The sequence below is a fragment of the Pseudonaja textilis genome, chromosome 2 (genome assembly GCF_049901715.1).
Source record: "Pseudonaja textilis isolate UNSWEBS1 chromosome 2, rPseTex1.2, whole genome shotgun sequence".
NCBI lineage: Eukaryota > Metazoa > Chordata > Lepidosauria > Squamata > Elapidae > Pseudonaja > Pseudonaja textilis.
The window spans coordinates 162,448,939-162,470,252 of record NC_141991.1 but is presented as its reverse complement, the minus strand read 5'-3'; the positions used below and the strand labels follow the sequence as shown (position 1 = coordinate 162,470,252).

Below are 21,314 nucleotides of genomic sequence, written 5' to 3'. Positions count from 1 at the left end.
GGTACATCTATAGAGCTCCTGATGGGCAGCCAGACATATTTGGCTGCCACAGCCCATTCAGATTGGCAGGTCATAGAGTTTATGATCGTTTTAGATGCTGTACCTGGGAGTAACACAGCATCTACTGTATAGTAGCAGGGGAATAGGAGTTTGTCAGTTTTGCAAATGATTTATGGGTTAAACCAGGTAAAGGGAGGGGCACCTCTGAAAGGGTTAAAATATTGTTTATGTTTTTAAGGAAAGCTGATGTACGATCAAAAGCACAGTCGTGATATCACATAGTGACTGCTTCGTTTAATGGTCAAGTTGCCAGTTCCAGTTATGGTTGCTAAATGTAGAATTCTTGTATATATTCTTCTGCAAATTGGAGGGGTGTGATCTGACTTTTCAGTTGAGTTTGTTATGATTTTGAGCAGAGGAACTAGATCAATATCTGTTCTCTGGAATAAAAAAATGTGATGATTGGCCCCAAATATATTTTCCATTTTCTCAAGGGGTTACAGTGCAAGCAAACAAGGATATGAAGGTGACCTTCTCTGTCCTAAGTAGTCTGATATTAAACTGAACCATTAGCCTAAATCTGTGTCATATATGAGTGAGTAAGAAGAATACACATGCTCTAATTTAAAGAGGGTTACTATATTTGACAGCTCAGTGGAGCAGTACATGGTAAGGATGGTGATAAAGGATGCTGAGGTTAATATTAAGGAGCAGAGGAAAAAGAAAATCAATATTCTAATCTTTTAATAGTAAATACCAGTACCTGGAAGCTGATTAATTCAGAAGCAAAACAGGACCAACCAAAAATAATAAGCTTACTTGGGAGTTTTCTAGATAGTCAGCAATTTTTTTTCTTTTTCTTCTTAGCAAGTACAATATAAGCACATATATCTTAAAAGAACATCTAAAAATCAAATGCTTTTAAATGTTAGACTTACAGAGAGCAGTACTGTCAACTAAGCCTGAGATAGCAGATCAATCTAAATTTATGTCAGATGGATTTATATACTATTTTATTTCATTAGATTTTCTGATTTTTTTAAAAATGGAAAATTCTGGTTATGTGCAATTTCCACAAATACAGGCATGTTTCTACGCAAACTTCTATAACATCATTTTTGTCGTGCCCCTGGTGGAGACTGACTCTGAGCAATCAGAGGAGGACCCAAGCCCATCCCCTATCCATCCTAGGGCACACAGGGAGGAGAGGATCAGGGTAAAACATGGCCTACTTGGGAGGAGAGGGCCATGATCCTCTTCATGGGTTGCAGGTGTGAGATCTGCATAAGAGTGTGGACCTGCATGTTAACAGACGCTGGAGACAAATTAGTGTTTTATTTCTAAAGAAGGTTTATCTTGGTTGGCGTTTTTCCAACGGATTGTCCCTGGTTATCTTCCTGAAGTTGGCAATTATCTATCCTGGTCTGTCGAGGAACTTTATTCAATGCGGTTTGTTTTTGTTTTTTGCTTCGTTATCGGCTCTTTGAATGTGAACTGCGTTTCTTGCCTTTGAAATGTTATTTTGAAAATAGTTTACTTCTTCACTGTGAACAATTAAACAGTGAAGCCAAGTTGAAGGCATTAAAGGACTTTTAGTTACATTTTGGATTTTGTTATATTTCTGATATACTCTGGGTCATCACAATTTTGAAGAACAAAGCTTCTAATAGAACCCGCTTACAAAATTCAACTGTGTGTGATACTGGTGGTCTTCGAATCACAATTGGGACCAGAATTTCCAAACAAAGTGATTGTTAAATGAGTTGCATCCAATTATACAACCTTTTTGGCTACCGCTGTTAAGTGATTCACTGGAATTGTTAGTGAATCATATGGTTGTTACTGGTAAGTGGATTTGGCTTCCCCCATTGACTTTACTGTCAAAAGCTATCTAGAAAAGTCGCAAATAGCAATCACATGACCTTGAGGCATTGCAATCATCATAAATACATGCCGGTTGCCAAGCTCTCAGAATTTGATCATGTGACCATTGGAGATACTGCCAAGGTCCTAAATGTGAGGATCAGTTTTAACTCATTTCATTTTCAGTGCCATTGTAACTTTGAACAGTTGCTCAATGGATGGTTCTTAAGACAAGGACTACCTGTACACATTTTTGTGTGTACTCTAGGTCCTTTTTTTAATGTACATTTTTAAACAATAGTCTTTTAAATTAATTTTGGAGGGGAAGGTAATCTGCTCATTCCTCCCTGCAACAACTGATCCCAATTTGCTAAATCACACCATTCTAACTCAATTTGTAGTAGATTTCTTTTTCTTTGCTTTGCCACTGCACCAAAATTCTTCATTTTCCTATGCAAGATTCCAGAGTCCTGAGATTTCCCAGTTCCATAGACATTTTTTACTTCTCTGCGTGATACAAAAAATGTGAAAGATGGGGAGAAGGGAAATTGATCCGTTTAAATTCCTCATATGTGAACCATTTTACTAACTCCTTAGTCTACTTGCTCTATGCGTCCTTCCTTTCCTCTGTCTCTATGTGTGCTGGTTGTTTAAATGTCTCCTATTGGAGGAGAGCCCTCTCAGCCGCAGGTTGTATGTATTTGCTGGCCCATGAAAAATTAATGTGCGCTCTCTGTCTCTTGATTTCTTCAAAAATAATACCTGGGTCACTGGAGACAAGCCATCTGGGGAGCATCATTTTGGCCAGCTGTGGAATGCAAGGCCCTGAAGGAAATGTTTGTCCTTCTCTTTCTCACTTCCCACGCTAAAAATTTCCTTAAATAAAATGTCTATGACAATGTTAAGTTGGTTGTCTAAAATAAAGTTTCCATTTTGATTGGAATCAAAAGTTACTTTGTTGGCTTAATTTTCATCCAAAATACCTTTCTGTTGAAACATATAATGTCTCCTTTAAGCCAGCTCTTACTACTTAAACATAAAAGGTAAGCCTAAGTTTAGAGATGGGCATATGCGCCTGATTTTGGTTATATTCTAGAAGCTGTCCAGTGGTGGGATTCAAATTTTTTTACTATTGGTTCTGTGGGCATGACTTGTGGGCTTGGTGGGTGTGTCTTGGTGGGCATGGTGGAGGAAGGATACTGCAAAATCTCCATTCCCTCCCCACCTCACTAACTTGATTTCCAGCTCCATTCTCCTGTGCAGGGCAACCAAAGAAGACCCAGCCGATCAGCTGGGACTTGCGAGGAAGAGAATAGATGGGGGCAGGGGCAGTCAGAGGCGGTATTTGCCAGTTCTCCGAACTACTCAAAATTTCTGCTACCGGTTCTCCAGAACTGGTCAGAACTTGTTGAATACCACCTCTGAAGCTGGCCCAGCCTATGTAAGAGTATTTCTTGCCCTTTGCTCAATATGGTCCAGGAGAAGCAGAAGTAGAACAATTCTGCCCTTTGACTACTATGAAAGCATCCTTTACTGGTTCTCCAATTCCAGATACAAAATGACTTAGGTGTGGACTTTGTGGTCCAATTTGTTTTAAGAGTCAGTTTTTGATCCAGCAAATTTCTAGCATATTTTCAAATTAAAGATTTGTTGAAATGTACCAGATCAGTGCAGGATGTAAATAGGAGTTATACCTTCTAAGAGAGCTTGAGATTGAACTGTATATAAATAGGGAGCAGCAAAGCTCACCCTCGCTAGCACTGATAAAGTTGCCCAGTCAGGTAATGGAATTTCTGCAAGCAAACAACTAAGGACAGAATGCACCATGAATAGTACCTCAGAATATCCACTCCTGGAAGTTCTGGGAAATAAATAGCTTCTCTTGTTTTTACTTTAAGTATGACAATTTAAAAAGCAACAACCAACATCCTATGTTTAGTAACTCATTACCATTTTGCTCAACAGCTTTAATTGCTACACTACTTCTGTGGAGATACAACCTGTGTTTACAGGGTTCATTCTTTGCTCTGGATGAAGTTACATAATGAAAGAGTTGAAAGAGCTTTTGTTCAGTCATTGGTCTCTCTTCTGAAAAGAAGTGTTTCTTTAAAACAAATATTCAAAAGTTATTGTTAAGTGTTAACTGAGATATGAGAGCAGGGAAGGGGAAGGGAGCCTTTGATCTCCACTGTTGTCACAGTGCACTTCAGGAACCAAACATGTTTCAGTCAGCTTAAGCCGCCTTGTCCTGTTGCTAGCATCTTCAGCAAAAGAAGAAAATAATAAGACAGGTACTAACTCTGTCTTAAAGATAATGACTTTGAGAATGGGTAATATAAGAAGAATTCTATGTTTGTAAAAGCAGAATCTGCAGTAGTTGCTGCTTGTAAATAAGCTCTTCAATGGAAATTGGAATGAAACAGGTGATAAATGTGGTACATATGACTCATTCTCAAAGCATGAACTAGCTGCATGTAATGAATGAAACCACTTAAATGAAAATCATGCCTGAAGACTTGCAAGAAATCACTTGCAAAGCTGACAAACTCATCGTTCCCCCAGCCCCGATCCCATCAGTGATAGCAAATCTTGTTTGAGACTAGTAATCATGCTGGCCCTCAGGAGATGATATAGGAAGGAATTAGCTGTCATTTGGAACTGTCTCCTAAAACCATCATTTTTATCTGTTTATCTCTCCAACAGAAATCCTTTTGGATACAACAGGAGAGACCTCGGAGATTGGATGGACAGCCCATCCTCCTGAAGGGGTAGGTGTTTCCCTTCATTTTCTTTTGCTGAAAATTGCCCACCTGCTCAATACCTGGTAATGTGTTCTGCACACAAGAAAGACCCACAGAGAAACCAAGATATAATGGTCGGTGGGGTTTTGGACGGCATTCCCTCTCCAAAGACAATGGAGAAAGCTAGAAAGGGTTGTAAAGCTGTTGATTGCTTTTTTCTTCTTCTGACTATTATAATCTCTGTCAAGTCTTTGGCTGTTCTGTCTTGGAGTATCACCACAACAGAAGGTTCTTCTCATAATAGATCTACAAAAGGCAATAGATTTAATTCTTTTTGTTATTTCTTTAAGACCTACCTTTTGTCTTCTTCAAAGGAGCATTGTAGAAAGTCCTGTCAGAGAGCCACAGTGTTGAGTGCTGAATAATCACCCTTTCCCCCTAGTTTGGGTTGATATAGTGTTCCCTTGACTCCATGCACTCTTAGTCTTCCCTTGACTCCATGCTCATTATACTTGCAAAAGAGAATGGGCATCCATTCTATTTAGAGTCTGGTCTTCAGACTCATTTGATAGCCCCAGACTGAAGGAGAATGGAACTACAGGACAATACTACTGTTGAACCAACATATCATTTTTAGCTTGGTAGTTTTTCCAGTTGGGATGATAGCAAAAGAGTGGCTGTTGTGCAGTTTTAATTCTCTCTATTTCTCTATGCTAATTTTTTTTTCTGCTGATTTTGAGAAGAGAAAGGAGAGGAAAGACCTGTGAATACTGAAAGAAGAGCAAAATCAGGAGTGTTGTCTGAGAAAAAGTGAATGCGAATGTCTGATTAAAGCCATTTTTATTAGGCAACAAAAGCAAGTTTCAGAATTTCATTAAAAATTCAGAAGTGAATGGGCAGTAAAAGATAAAAGTATAAAAGATATTTAAACTATGCCCACACTCCTGGTTTATTAATCTTGTTGATTGACAAAGAGTTCTTAGAAACTCAAAGGCTTACTCAAAAGTGTCCATTTTCCCTTGATTCTAGGTTACAATAAAGACTCCTTAAAAATCCACCTATATATTCTAGTTTGAATGTAATTCAATGGGACATAACTCAAATAATCCAGTCCCTCTATATTTGATGGCAGAAACCACAAAATTATTGAGTGCTTGGCTATAGAAAATAAAAAGAATTTGGAACAAGCTGCAGGCACCCTTATTTTCCATCTTATAGCCAAAATGATAGACGAGATGCTTGTATATACTAATTACTCCCTGTTAACCTAGATAAAAGAGAAAAAAAAGTCATGGGGTAATTTTTATTTTTTAAAAAAAATTTAAACATTCTTTTAAGAAATAATGGATTCCTTTGACCATTTTATGGATGGATGAACGATAGATAGAAATTAGGAAGTACTGACATCTTTTTAAAATGTTCCGCAAATCTGGCACTCTTTGTGGGTAGGAATTCTATCTCCCTAAGAAGCAGATGTGATGAGGGATGCGGTGGCTCAGTGATTAAGATGCTGAGCTAGTCAATCAGAAAAGTCGACAGTTCGGCGGTTTGAATCCCTAGCACCGCGCAACGGGTGAGCTGCCAATCTAGCAGTTCCAAGCTTGTAAAAATGCAAGTAGAAAAATAGGGACCACTTTGGTAGGAAGGTAACAGCATTCCATGCACCTTCTGTGTTTAGTCATGCTAGCCACATGACCATGGAGACGTCTTCGGATAGTGCTGGCTCTTTGGCTTTGTAACGGAGATGAGCACTGCTCCCTAGAGCCGGAAACGACTAGCACATATATGTGAGGGGAACCTTTACCTTTGTTCTAACCAAGGCTTCCTGAGACAGTAACAATTACACGCTTAGTCCCCAACGGCTTTATTTCAACAGCTATTTCAATGGTTGTGAATTATAATGAGTTCCAAAATAATTTGTGAATAGTCCAAAGAAGTCTGCCATGGTCTTTTCTGGATAAGGCTGGTAAGCACCCACCTTTATCTCCCTTGAAATGCTTCCAACAACTAAATTGCCAATTAGCTGCACAAGGCCAAATGGAGCACAAAGTCAACTTGGAGCTTCAGTGTTTAAACCGATCAGAATGAACAAAGTTGCTTCCTGCAGAGGCTCATGTCCCTTTGCTCCTCCTTTATGTCTTATGGGAGGGGCCAATTATCTCCATGCCTTACTCCTGAGTCGCCCCTTCTGTCTTAACTGTTTTTGCCTTCTGACAGCTCTGTGCAAGCGCGCACTGGGAACAGGCTTCCCCTGTTCCTCTGCCTTGCTGATGTCAGATTCTGGAGGCTCCGGAGTCAGCATAACTCTCAGATGGCCCTGGCCCCATCTCTGTGTTGGACGCAGATCCCTCATCCGAGTCCTCCCCAGACTCCATGTTCCTTCCCACTGTCCGACGCTGCTGCCAGCTCCGCAGGCCTCGGGCAGACCACAACAATCTTTACCTAAGAAGCAGAAGTTCAGAAAGAAGCAACTGTGTTATTATTCTTTTTGCTAGATTTGTGTTGCTACAAAAAAGTGTTGCCATTTATCCCTTAAATAACATACTACCTTCATTAAAAGATAGAATATTAATACTGCATTTGTCAGGCTGTACATATCAGCAGAAACTGAATTTAAATATTCTCTGAAAATTCTACATCAACAAGACACAAAAACATGCAAAAGCTTAACAAACTTAACAAACCAAATTAGAATTCTTTTTGTACATTCCTAAAATTAAACAGCAAGATATGAAAGCCAAAACTTACAATGTCAACCAAACCAGTATAGAAATCAGTGTCTATCAATAAATAATATATTATTGGAAGAATTAATTTCTTTAATAAGCAAGTAAAATCTATTTTGGGCCCCAATGGGGGGGTCATCACAGTGGAGGTGGTTGATTGATTAATAGCAGATCCCACCTCCCACTTCCACCACTGCCCCTGCCTTCCCCATCTAGCTCCCGTAGCAGTATTAATTCATTTTATTTGTATTTGGTCAGTCACAGTGGTCCAGATCGTCTCAAACAATGTGTAATAAATGTCTCTTTTCCCTCCACTCCTATCTCACTGTTTTTTACCTAAACTGATAGTAGACATGTGATCAGCATGTGGTCAGTCCATCTAGGCTGGAAATATCTTGAGAAAAGACAAGTTGGTTATGGGAATAAAACAGCATAGCACCTGGATCTCTTCAAAATGCTGTCTCTTGAAATAGCCAAATTTTGATTTCAGGCCAAGGCAAAACCAGAAAAAACAAATTCTCAGACTTTAAGCACATAGAATGTGAATGTGTGCTTTATGCTTGGAACACATGGTTTTGGGCATAGAATATTCTGTCCATCTCTACTCACGTGCAGTTTTGGAAAACTTCAATCTTATTACTTTAAATCTAAACAATATTTAAAAAAAAATGAGCCGAGAGAGAAGGTCCAATATCTCCTGAGTCTGAAAGGACTTTCAGATTTTTTTGAGGAAAAAATAATTGGCATCCTTTTAAATGTACTTCTTCTTTTTGCCTCTCACCAAGGGACTCAAAGAATAGCATATTTGAGTACAATTAATTTTTTTCTTAAGATGGATGGTAATTAATAAAGCATATATGTGTTAAATAAAAACATATGCAATCTAGAATGATTTGCAATTTGGTGAGTGGTTTTTAATATTGGATTTTTCAGAACATGGAAGGAAAATTAATTGGACTTATTTCTCACCCAGTGTTGTCTTTGTCGTTGTTGTCTTCCTCCTCCTCCTCCTCTTCCCTCTCCTCCTCCTCACCTTCTGCATCCCCTCTCTCCTCTCTCTCTCTCTTTCTTCTTCTTCAAAAGAATGACTGTGCGCAGAAGAGAAATGTATAACAAATTTCCAAGAAAGGTTCCTCAGCTTATCTGCAAGAAATAGATTAAGGAAGGCACTTGGTATTGGGAGTCAGGGGACCAAGTAATATTAATCTCATATTATCCCTGAGGAGCTTCTAAACATGATGGAACTAAAATCTAGGGCAAATTTGTGTAATATATACTGTGGCAGGATCCAGGTGGCTGTTCTCAGGTATAAAATAACACTGTTCCCAATCCCATAAGATTTATATTTCCAGCTTGTTTGTCTCCTTTTTCCTCTCCTCCCCTCCCCAACTCCATACAGTGGGATGAGGTGAGTGTCTTGGATGACAGGAAGCATCTGATTCGAACCTTTGAGGTATGCAATGTTGCTGAGCCGGGACAGAATAATTGGCTGCGCACTCATTTCATAGAGCGTCGTGGAGCCCACAGAGTTCACATACGCCTCCGCTTTTCTGTCCGTGACTGTGCCAGCATGAGGACTGTGGCTTCTTCTTGCAAAGAGACTTTTACCCTTTACTATCATGAATCAGAGGCTGACCTAGCCACTGCTGAGCATCCGGAGTGGCATGAGGGCCCCTGGACCAAAGTGGATACAATTGCTGCCGATGAGAGCTTCTCTCAGGTGGATAGTTCTGGGAAGGTGGTGAAGATGAACGTCAAGGTGCGAAGCTTTGGGCCATTGACAAAGAGGGGTTTCTACTTGGCCTTCCAAGACTCTGGTGCCTGCATGTCTCTGGTGGCTGTCCAAGTTTTCTTCTACAAATGTCCTGCAGTGGTGAAGGGTTTTGCCTCTTTTCCAGAGACATTTGCTGGAGGCGAAAGGACTTCTTTGGTGGAGGCACCAGGAACCTGTGTGGCTGATGCTGAAGAAGCCAGCAGTACTGGCTCCTCTGGAGTGAAGCTGCATTGCAATGGGGAAGGCGAATGGATGGTGGCGATCGGAAGATGTGCCTGTCGGGCTGGCTATGAGCCTATGGACAGTGAGAGAATCTGCAAAGGTAAGAAACAGATTCTCCAGGGAGTATCCCTGGCACTTTTCAACTCAACCTATTTGGAATAAACACCTGCAAGTATCTTTGATAGTAGTTTTCCAAACAGTATGCAAGAGTCAGTGAGTCATGTGAAAAACAAATCTCCTGTGAATATAAAATACATAGACCAGAGGCTTCCTGTTACACTTTTGTGTGATTTGCTTGTATAATCTTTCCTCATCTTTATATTAAGTCAGTTTGCAGGTGACTCAAGTCACACTTGGTGTAATGCTGTGGCTTTCTTCAAAAGAGATTATGAATTTGATTCAGCTTTGTTGGTTATGCTCTAAAAGTTGCCAGCCAGGTTTTACTTTCAGTAGCCTGCTTCTCCCTATTCTTTATGCAAATAGAGATAACCACTTTTTCCTCTGTCCAACAACTTAGGTGTGCCACAAAAAAAAGGAGGCTTGCTAGTAAATAAACAATATCTAGCCCTAATCCAAGTTTTGTGAGTGCCCTCTGGGTGTTCCAAGCCACCAGAAATTTTCAGATTTGATCCTAGTTTGTAAAAGTACCAATCTGAGTGATAGTCCTGATTTTAACATGTTTCCCCTTTTGTCTTCCTAATAAAAATGGATCAGGCAACTGGATTGTTTTCCAAATTGACAGCAACAAAGTCTTTGCTTAGCTGTTTTTTTCCCATGCAGATCCAAAAGTAAACAGCAGCTGTCAAAATCATACTTGTCATAATGTGGCCCAAAGTTGCCTTCCTTCATTACAGTAGAAACAATTACCTGCTCTCCTAATAGCTTTCATTTTCAGCTTTCAGTTATGAACCTAGAAGGGTTCCCAAACCATTATGCTTATTGCATGTTTTCCATAATAGTTTACAAAGTAATCCTAATTTCCGAAACAATATTCCATATTGTGAAATTTCACTGTACGTATTTACTGCATGCTTTTCCTTCAAGAAACCATTGTTCTTTAAACTGGACGCCTTGTCTATATTGGGATTCCAAACTGCTATACCCCAATTTAATAGTGGGAACTGATGTTCTAGATTCTCTCCCAGGTTAATTTGCTCAGAGTTTGCACTGCAACAGCTAGCAACATTAGATAAAGTGCAGTTGCACCTTAAAGTTTAATGAAAAGTCTAGGAACCTAGCATAGTTAATGGAGCTTCGTGCTGGTTGCCAGTTGCAAGTATTTCTGCTCCTCTGAACTGAGCTGTAGTAGAATCTGGAATTCCTTCTTAAATGGTGTTTAATCCCAGCACCAGCTCTTCCTTTTATATTGACTGCAATTAATCTTGGAACATGACTGATAATTGTGCAGAATCTAAATTTGTAGTTAAAGCCAGTGGGGAAAGTCCTTTCTCCAGAAGAGAGAAATTAAAAGAAGCCTACAATTGTCCATTTCTGTTCCCAGGCAAGAGTATAATACATACACAATCTATTACTATGCGTGATGAAAAGTTATATAGCAGCCTGATGAAGCAGCAGGGACCCTTTTCACAGTCTGCTTTAGAAACGAATATTCACTGTGGGGGCTGGGATGAAAACCACAAAATTACTGCGGAGGGGACTATACGGTAATTCTTTAGTATATGCATTATCTGAATTGAGAAAAAGCCAAGTTAGTATTTTAGAAACATTCTTATAAAGCCTACTTATTTTAAAAAAAACAGTGAAGAAAAATTCATTGAAATATAGATATTAGTTGCAATCTTATTCTGAATTTTAATTATATCAAGAATGCCCCAGATCATGCTTAGCTTGCCTTTTATCTGGTGGTTTCTTGTTTGAGGTGTGAATCACTTCGATTTTCTTTCCCCTATCTTTCTGGAAACATTAAGAATATTCTTTAGAGAGGTGGGCTTTCCTTATTGAGCGTCTGAGTTAAATAGTTTCTAGCTAAAATATAAAAAACATTACAATTATTTGCAAATACGCTCCTTCCTGGGAGCTGATATTAAGAAATTATATAGTTAATTACTTGTAATTATTACACTTATAAATATTAATTATAAGTATAATTATCGTAGTTATTACACAACTCAGGGCAGTTGAGAGGGTACTGTAACTGTTATAACACCTTTTCCTATACAGGTAATCCTCGACTTACAACAGTACATTTAGTGACTCTTCAAAATTTCAATGGCACTGGAAAAAGTCACTTATAACCATTTCCACACTTATCTCCATTGTAGCATCCCCATGGTCATGTGATCAAAATTCAGATGCTTGGCAACTGACTCACGTTTATGACTGTTGCAATGTCCTGTGGTCATGTGATCACGCTTTGCAACCTTCTGACAAGAAAAGAGATTTGGGAAAACCAGATTCACTTAACAACTGTGTTGCTAATTTAACAATTACACTGATTCACTTAGTAATTCACTTAGTGGCAAGAAAGATCGTAAAACGGGGCAAAAGTTTCTTAACAAATGGCTCACTTAACAACAACAAAATTTGGGTTCATTTGTGGTCGTAAGTCGAGGACTACCTGTACAATTAGATAGTTGCTTGTATTTGATTCCCAAAAGATCAACTCTTTCAGCTGTGTCTTTTTCCAAGAAAAGTTATGACTACTCTGAGGGGTCAAAATCAAATTTTGTAGTACCTTTGAACGCTAATAATACTTTTGCATAAAAATGACTGAGTCGATTGCTTCAATGATTCTTGTTATAATTAGACTACGTTGAAATATTCTATGTGCTGTTTAACTTTATAGCTATTGCAGACCCCAACAGTACAAATCCAAGAAGGCTTTCGTGAAAGGCATTTTTTTAAAAAAAATAATATCAATCTGTCACCACAAATGAAGGCATTAATGAGAAAGAATTGGCTTTTTAATTGTCTTCTGGGATCTCCTTAGAGACATGCATGTTTTAATCTCTCATATTCTTTTTAAATTTTCAATTATCTCCAGTGGTTTTCATCGCACTGAAAAATCAGATTGGCGGTGGATCCTTGGTTAACTGGGCTGCCTGCGCACCAAATCCAGGAAATAAAAAGGAGCAGCAGCCAGCAGCCATCAGGACTATTACACCAGGAGGGATTTGTGCAATTTTCAGGAAAAACTTCCTTCCTTCCTCTTTTACTATTGTTAGACCCGAAAATTGAGAATGAGAATAGTGATTTCCAGATTAGTCACAGGGATTATCTTTGATATTGAAGAATTGCACAAAGAGCTGCGTAAGTTCAATCAACCTTGGCAATGTGATTCAATTAGAAAAGGGAAATAAAATCAATGGCCCCAGAAAGAACGCAAAGGTAGAACTGCCAGAACCATCCCACTTTTCACAATAGAACTGTGACAGAGTTGCTTTTTCCAGCCATAATAATCACCTGAAGTTTTGCAGCCCGCATCTGGTAGCCCTCTGAAAGAGGAGATGATTATTTTGCTCACTTAACTGTACTTAACAGGCTGCCTGTACCATTTTTTTGCATCCTCTATTAAAACATTCTCAGAAGGGAGGTGGGTTTGGTTGGTAATGGAAATGTTCCAAGAAAATGGATGATTCAGCTTAGTATAATTACAATAACATATATCATTTAATGATCTTACTTTGTAGTGGATGACTGTTGAAAAGCAGAAGCCTTACTTTCTTGATTGACTGCATTAATGTAAATATTTGACCAGTGTTTGCTTAGCGGGGAGGAGCAAAATCCTTTCTGTTTATAAGAACTTTGCTTGCCTCCTTTCAAGAAATCTTGTGTGTTGAAAATCCAAGATCTCCCTCCTAAATATACAAAACTTTTATGACTTGAGTTTTATTTGCATCATTATATAAGTACAATGATCCTTAGTAGTTCTATGCACAATTCCGTAAAAGAAAGTTTCTTTCCATGTATTGGGATCTGTTTTGACTTATCTATGGACAAAATGTGTTCCTACAGCCAAATGTTACCATTTTCTCTAGTAGTAGCACTTAAGCTCAATGCCAAAATGCATTGAAAATTATTGGTAGTCGCTCCAGACATGTTTCTAGCCTAGCTATTAATTACTGTTTGTTTCATTCTTTTTAAAACTGGGAGTGTCCTCTCCGTACTCATCTCTTCTTGACCAATATGATCATTAGTGGATGCTCAGGTCCAAGTGCCAAGTCCTGTGATGTAAAAAATGTGGTTGAATAAGAGTGCGTTCATGGTGAATGCTCTGAATAAGCAGTAATTTTCCACTGCGAAAATGACATATTTAGTATTGCAGGTGAATGTTCCAGACAGTGGGCTAAAACATCTTACTCTCAGATTTAAAACAAACAACTACCAACTGAATGCAAGATGGTTTTATGTATGTGTGGATCATGATCTTCAGTATGAGGCATGGTAATTAAGGTCTTAATGGCATTATTTAAGAATAGAATCCTTGCTCCTGAACGGGACATATGTTAGGCAATAAGAGGATAAGCAGCATATATGAGAGTTTATAACAGAGCTTTGGATTTGCGTTGCCAAAATTGTTCTGTGGATTACTGTCCCAAACGCAACTCTACATGCAGGAATTTGCACAAATTATAAGAGAGGGTTTGTACATTCTTTGTGGTTCCTCCTATTCTCTGGAACTCCCTTTCCAGCAAAGTTCAGTGCCTTTTGGATTTGACCCAAAACATGTTTGTTTCAGCAAGTCCTTAATCTCCCTATGGGACTTGAATATGATCGAGCCTTCATTGTTTAAATTATGAGGTTTTGTTCTCATTTTTATTTGTTTTAAAAGGCTTAATCTTAATCCTTCGTAAAAAAAAATAGCTGTAGTTAAAATAAGATTTGACATGAAAAGTAAAACTGATCAAAGATGTACTTTTCAAAGTTTTTAATTATTTGGGGGAAATTCTAAAAACATTGAACGTGAAGACTTGTCTTCCTCCTCCTGATAAAAATGAGGAGGGCAGGAGATAAGACCACCTGGTCGCCAGTCAGCATATTTTTCCATTATGCCAGTCACATTATGTCAAAAGTTCAAAGTTTAAACATCAGGGAAGAGTTGAAGGGCACTTTTGACTTTCCTCCGTTTACATTTTGAATCAAAGGTGCATTAATAGAGAGGAATCCAATCTTAACCTGTAACTTGTAGTCCAGCAGTCCAGCCCTGAGATATTGGGAAGCCAATCGGCAGCTTCTTTTAAACTCCCTTTATTCTTTTCCCCCCTATTTTCTTTTCCATTCAAACCACAGTGTGTTCCTAGCCCTTCCAACTCCCTTGGGACATTGTTTGACTTTGCTAAATCCACCAACAGAAACTTCTTGCTTTGCATTCTCTCTGAATGATTTGTGATCTGAAGATCTGAATAATTTGTGATGAACATGACATCTCTCGCCCTCTCTCTCCCCCACCCTCCCTTCCCCCTCTTCTTAAAATCTGGGTTGAATTTATAGAGGTTCCCCCCTCACTTTGGTGTATTATTTTCAAGCAGTGTTTCCTATTCATGTGTTCTGTGGCAATCTTTGCTTGAAAGTGAATCCACATCCCCCTCCTTTCATATGAATAAAAGAATAGTCTGTCTTCTTGGCAGCTGGTCCCCAAAAAGCTTCTCTTTTTTTCCTTTTATTAATAAAAAATATTCAGTCTCAAGTTGGCAGATTTCCAAGGATGAAGATGTGGAACCTTGAGCAGCATCATTTTCTGATCTCCTCCCTCCTTTATTTGTGGAAATCAGAACTTCAGAGTTTCCTGGTGTAGGACTTTGCTGAAATAAGCTAAAGCCTCTTGCTTTTCCCTCATCATCCTCTGCAATCTCATTCTTCTCCCCACATCCCTCCAAAAAACCCACCCTACTTTTATTTAGCTGATTTTGCGGTTTAAGATTAACTAGTTAGCGCCTGCATAATTTAGGCAGTTGGATTCAGGTCACAGTTTGTATTCCCGAACATGATTTAACTTGAGATCGGAAAGAAAATACATGTTCAAAGAGGCAGACTCAGAAGGGATGCATTCTGAAACAGCTGCCAACTTGCATACGGGCACAGTCAGACATTGCTGCCAAAACTAACAACCCTGTCTTACATGCTAACTTGTTCCCTAGCATTACATTTCCTATGATTAACATTGTTCTCTAGCATTACACTGTGCCTTTCTTTCTCTGGGTAACAACAGTGGTTATAATTGGCCCTGAGGCAGAAAACCGAAGACATAACAATGTTGGTCTTGGGATAGTTTAGGGAGATGTTCTCATAAGTTGGGGTCTTTCTACTAATTTAGCTCAGCCCCGGGCTTTCTTTCCTCATCTATGACGCACCATCAAAGCAGACAAACAGATAATATAGAAAAACCTAGGGCATAAGCAATTTACACCTCATTTTATTAAGGTCTTAATTCTTGGATATAGTGCAGTACTTTGCATTTTTACTTTTGTGCTCAAAGGTGCTTACTCCCAGATAATTTACGCATCATGTTGGATGTCTAACAGCACAGTCCCATGTATCATCATCTGTTGTGATTCTCCGGCAGCCTGTGCAGGTAGCAGTGGAATCGGACAGTGGGGAAGAAAGGGGATCAGTCTGGGAGTCTGGAGAGGACTCTTATGAGGGTCCTGTGTCTGATGCAGAGATGGGGCCAGGACCATCTGGGAGTGGGGTGCTGCCTCTGGAGCCTTTGGAGCAGCAGCGAGGCAGAGGACCCAGGGGAACCTGTTCCCAGTACACATGTGCGCAGAGCTGCTAGAAGGCAAGAACAGATGAAACAAAAAGGGTGACTCTGGAGTAAAGCTGGGAGGTGATTGCCCCTCCCATAAGGTATAAAGCAGTGGCCCCCAACCTTTTTTGTGCCACGGCCCGGTACTGGCATCACAAAATGATCCACGGCCCAGTACCGGCATCAGCACGCAGGACAAGGCAAGGCAAGCCGAGCGACCGGCCAGCCAGCCGTCCCCCGCTTCTCTGCACCACCTTCAACTCCTCCTTTGTATCTTTGTCGATGGGCTTCGCTATGGGACGGCTTCGGGACGGTCGCTCGGCTCTCCTTGCCTTGGGTGCTGAAAGAATCCTCGTGCCTTAGTTTCATTCGAAGCCCCCCCCCTTCGATGAAACTAAGGCGCGAGGATTCCTTCAGGACTCAAACACTGCTTTCCAACCGGAAAAGCTCACCCGGAAGCACTTTCTCATCAAACAAGATGGCGGTACCCAGCAAACCGGCGGCCCGGTAGGAAATGTTCCACAGACCGGTACAGGTCCGCGGCCCGGTGGTTGGGGACCCCTGGTATAAAGGACAGACAAAAATGATGAAACCTTTGCAGGAAGCAAAGTTGTTTGTTCGGTTCAGAGACATTCTTGAAGCTCTTTCTACTTCAGTGTTATTCTAGTTCATTTGACATTTCTGTTATTGGTAGCACTTTAGAGGAAAGAAAGGTGGGTGCTTATCTCGAGGGACTGTTTGAAATTTATTATCGGCTGGGAGTGAAAATAATCCCCAGCATTGCAATAAAACAAGACTTGTTTTTAAAATAAGTGTGTGTGTAATTACAATCTCGGAAGCCTTGGTCAGAACATCATCATCATTTTAGCTATTGTCTATCCATTGCAGGATGAAGCCCTCTTCTGCATGTTTCCAACCAATACGGTCCTGAGATTTATTTTGCCAATTGGGGCCACAATAGTTGCTGATCCTATGTATAGTTTCTCAAAAATTTTCCTGTCGTCAATTGGAGTTTGCTAGTAGAAAAACCTTTATGCATTCAGAAGCTTAATGCTACAGCAAAAGTCATTGCTGCTTTTCCATATTTCTGAAATCCAGATTATATACATTGAAATTACACATGCTGATTTACAGGAAATGGCAACTTTGAGAACTATGATTGGAAAATGTTTGAAATTAGGATATCTTTGACCAAGAAATATATGCATTCCATATTGGACAAATCATTTTGAATTATAGAGTTCAAAAATTTAGAACAATCTTTTCACACTGACCTAATTAACACTAAATTAAGTGATTTTTTAAAAGAATACATCCGTTTGTCAACAGTCATTTGTCCATTGCTGGCAGAACAATTATGAACCTTTAAGCCTTGAAATAAACTCACTTAAACTGTGTTTTTATTTTGAAAAAAAAATTGGATTATACCAACAGTAGACCTGTGTGTTTGATTATCTTCCAGGGCCTTGTAAATATTAAAAAAAAACAACCTAGGAACTTCTAGCTTTATATCAATTAAAGTCCTGTTGCAACATCCAATTTAATATGTCTATATTACATAGGAAAATAATATTCTTGTAATTCATAATGTAGATCACATTTTAATAGAAGCTGTGAGTTGATGGAAAGAATTCAAGGTCAGGTTGATTTGGTCAACCCTGTATTTTCTTATTACAGGTCATTTAGTTCTTGTCTTGAAAATTAAGAAATCCAATTGACTGAAAAAATTTAATTGCCACTGAATTGATTTCTTTTAAATTGGCTGCTAGGTGATCTGTGTCATTAATAAAAAAATCAACATGTAGACAGGTTTTTTTTTTCATCTAAGGAATTTTCATTCTTTGGGAGAAATTGGCAGTGATGCTCACTAACTTGGCAGAAATGTTAAGACCTCAAATAGTAGGATTTGTGAGATATCTTGTCCTGTCTACTGAAGCCTGCAAAACAATTGTTAAAACACTGAATCTAAGCCTTGCAGTTTATGAAACCTTAGATTAGTGGCTTAGTTGAAAATGAAGAGAAAATCTGGGCCAGGCACAGGCAGAATATACTGGACTTCATGCACAAGTAGTTGTAGCTTAATGGGCATCTTGAGACGTGAAGGATGCATTTCAGCTCTGATTTTCATTTTTGCATTCTTCAGAGCTTCCCAGGATTGTACCCCTGATATTCAGTAGCCAAATTCAAAGCAACAGTGGGAGGAATCCAGGAAAAGGAAACAAATGAACTGACTGGGTATGCATCAGTCTTGAAAATCCTATCCCTACCTTTCTGGAAGTATAATTCGGTCTATTCATATCCTCTGCAGCTTCCAGAGGTCTTGAATGTGTATCCATACACACACAGACGGAGGGAGGGAGGGAGAGGAATACAATACCTACAAAAAATTGCTGGCACTTTTCTGTATTATGTGAATAAGGCCATTGTAATTTGTAAACCATTCTTTGTGACTGCATTATGTATAAAGCCAAAATTTCCCACGATTAAAACCATCCATGGCCAATAAAGCAAACCACCCACCATTATTTATAGAACAAAAATAACATCATACAGATTCATAGTGTCAAATAATTTCAGTATTCCCTTTCCTTAGACTGATCAATTGCCATGTCATGCTTTGGAAGGTCATTAGATTACGTCTTGGCCTTTCGTGCCTTGAGAGCCCTAATTCAAGACTCTGACCTGCTGCTGGCAACTTATTCCTGGACACTTCATATATTGCTTGGTAGTAGCCATGCCAAATATACCAACTCCTGACACAGATAGTAAATCTCATTTTAACAGAGGCTCTTTGAATGGACTTTGGATGCAGTGGAACACATCTGAATTTGGATTTCACTCCTAAAATAATGGGTATGTTTCTGTGGTCTCTGTGGACAAATGACATCATATGCTTCAGTTTAGGTAATCAGATATTTCAATTACATACATTTGGATTTAATGAACACCTTTCCCTCTTCTCCAGATAGTCTATTAAATAGCTTTCACAATATGATATTGCTGCACAGGCCCAGACTGCAGTAGGAGAAAGCTCTTTGGAGAAATTGGTGACTCAGGTTAATTTGCAGCATAGCTCTAATTGTAAGTTGCTATGTTAAACCGACAGCTGCCAAAGTAACTATCTAGAATGTAATGTCAACACAAGGACATTGTAGAATAATGGAGAACAGTAAAGATGGGTCCATATTTGGAAGAGTGTGGATTCCCTCCCCCATGAATAATACACACTCTAATATGCCAGGGTTTTTTTATGTCTTAGTGTTTAAATAAATTCAAGAAAATAAGTTCCACTTCTTCTTTCCTTTGGGAATTTGCCATATGCCGTGATGTCTGAAATTGCTGCTTTATTATTGGACCTACCTAGACACCAGAAAAAACAAAACCTGCTATGTGCTCCTATGTATAACTGATACCTAGTTCCATTTTGCCTCATGAGAATATATCGGTCCTTAAGGGTTGATATCAATATTGACAAGAAAATGAAAAAAAAAAACCTCCCAAGAAAAAAACAATGGCTAAGCAGTTCCATAAATCTGCCTTAAAAATGTATGAGTGCAATTCCCGGGAATCAAACTCAGTTTGACGATGTCTTTACTTTACCTTATGCCAACAGCAATCTGTTCATCTGCTTCTGTTCACAAAGGGCAAGCACCATATGACAACAATTAGATCTCTGTAATGGTAGAGCTGTCATGGAGGTTCACAAAATCTTTGCAGGGTTCTGTCAGTGTTGCATATTTATCCTTCAGTCTCAGAGAAGAATTGTTGAAATTTCACCATGGATAATCTGGACATAAAAGAAGATGCGCAGGATATGCCAGCTTGTTCACTATTGGCTTTGTAGGATAATCATGGTTTTATGTTTCTTCCTTATCAAAAAAGAGAAAACATTGGTAGCAAAAAGCAGCGTGGAGGTATGACCTCATAAGTAGCCAGCCTGAGAATGCTCATTTTTCAGGAATGTTTCCAGGCCAATAATTGCTAGCGTTAATACTGTACATCGAAGCTCTTCAGCAACAAATAGTGAGAAGTGAAACTAACTTTTCCTGCTGTCAATGGCTATTGTATTTTTGAAAATGTTTGCTAATGCTGTGTTTCATCTATAATGCTGTGGTCCATCCTTAAGTCCTGCTATGCTGTCTCATTGTGATGGGGAAGGGGCTTCCTGGGAGGGATGAGCAAAAATCATTGGGAGTATATTCCAAAGTGCATTCTTAGCGGGGTCTCCAAGGCATGAGGTTCATCCTAGCTACCCAGCTAAAGCAAACAGGAACTTTGGGAGCAGAGATATAGGAAAATAGCAATAGCAATAAAACTTATATACCATCTATACACAGTGCTTTACAGCCCTCTCTAAGTGATTTACAGAGTCAGCATATTGCTCCCAACAATCTGCACCCTCATGCTGGAAATATACGATCATTTTAATATCAATAGCAAAGACATAATTTCATACTATGCGGGAGAAGGCAATTTTAAAGCAGGCCTTTCCTGCTTTAAAAAAAAATTCATAAGGAAGATAAATACAATGAAATGATTGACAATATGGTATTGGATGAGCTTCTCAAATCAGCTGGTCTCAATATACTACTAAAAAAGAGCTGAGGGTCTTTCATAGTGTTAACAGTATATATAACCTAACTAGATTAAAGCCTTCTTGATGTCTATTTGCTGATTTTGTCATGCAGGGGAAAAAACATGAAACATAAGAAGCATGAAAATGTGAAAAAGTTTAACATAGTGAAAGATGAAACAAATGGTATCAGCAAATTGAAATAAGCTAGAATTGGACAATTTCGTTTAGCAGAACATATTGTTTACTACTCAGGACAGGAAAAAAAAACCAAAGAAGAAATTATGGAATTATAGTCAGGAAGAATATGGCACTTGGATACAATACACTTAATGACCAAATAGCACCAATTGGATTTTACAGATTAACATGACAATTATTCAGGTTCATGTTCCAACCAGTGATGCAGAATAAGAGGTTTTGGATTTTTTTTGGTGAAGTTCAATTGGAGATCAACGAAACATGCAAGCAAGATCTCCTGCTGATGCTTGAGTTTGGAGACTAGAATGCCAGAGTTGGAAAGAGTAGGGTAGAAAACAGAACTTAGGAAAAATAAATGAAGGAGGAAGACAGTTTATCAATTTGTGGTGATCCATTGATTTCTTCATTGCTAATATAGTCTTCAAAAAGCAAAACAACACTTATATACATGGGTATTGTCATATGGAGGGTGTATAAAATTTATTATTGATACAAGAAGGGGGAAGAG

At 38.9% G+C, this 21,314-nt stretch overlaps 1 protein-coding gene across 2 annotated transcripts in view; it reads left to right on the top strand.

The window, feature by feature from the left end:
* Positions 1-21,314, top strand: part of LOC113449584 (ephrin type-B receptor 5) — a 174,000-nt gene that overhangs the window by 48,771 nt on the left and 103,915 nt on the right. For both annotated transcript variants that reach the window (XM_087926285.1, XM_026720664.2), the window contains exons 3-4: positions 4,567-4,631; positions 8,730-9,426. In XM_087926285.1, the coding sequence (XP_087782411.1) occupies positions 4,567-4,631; positions 8,730-9,426 (762 nt within the window). The remainder of the gene's footprint in view (positions 1-4,566; positions 4,632-8,729; positions 9,427-21,314) is intronic.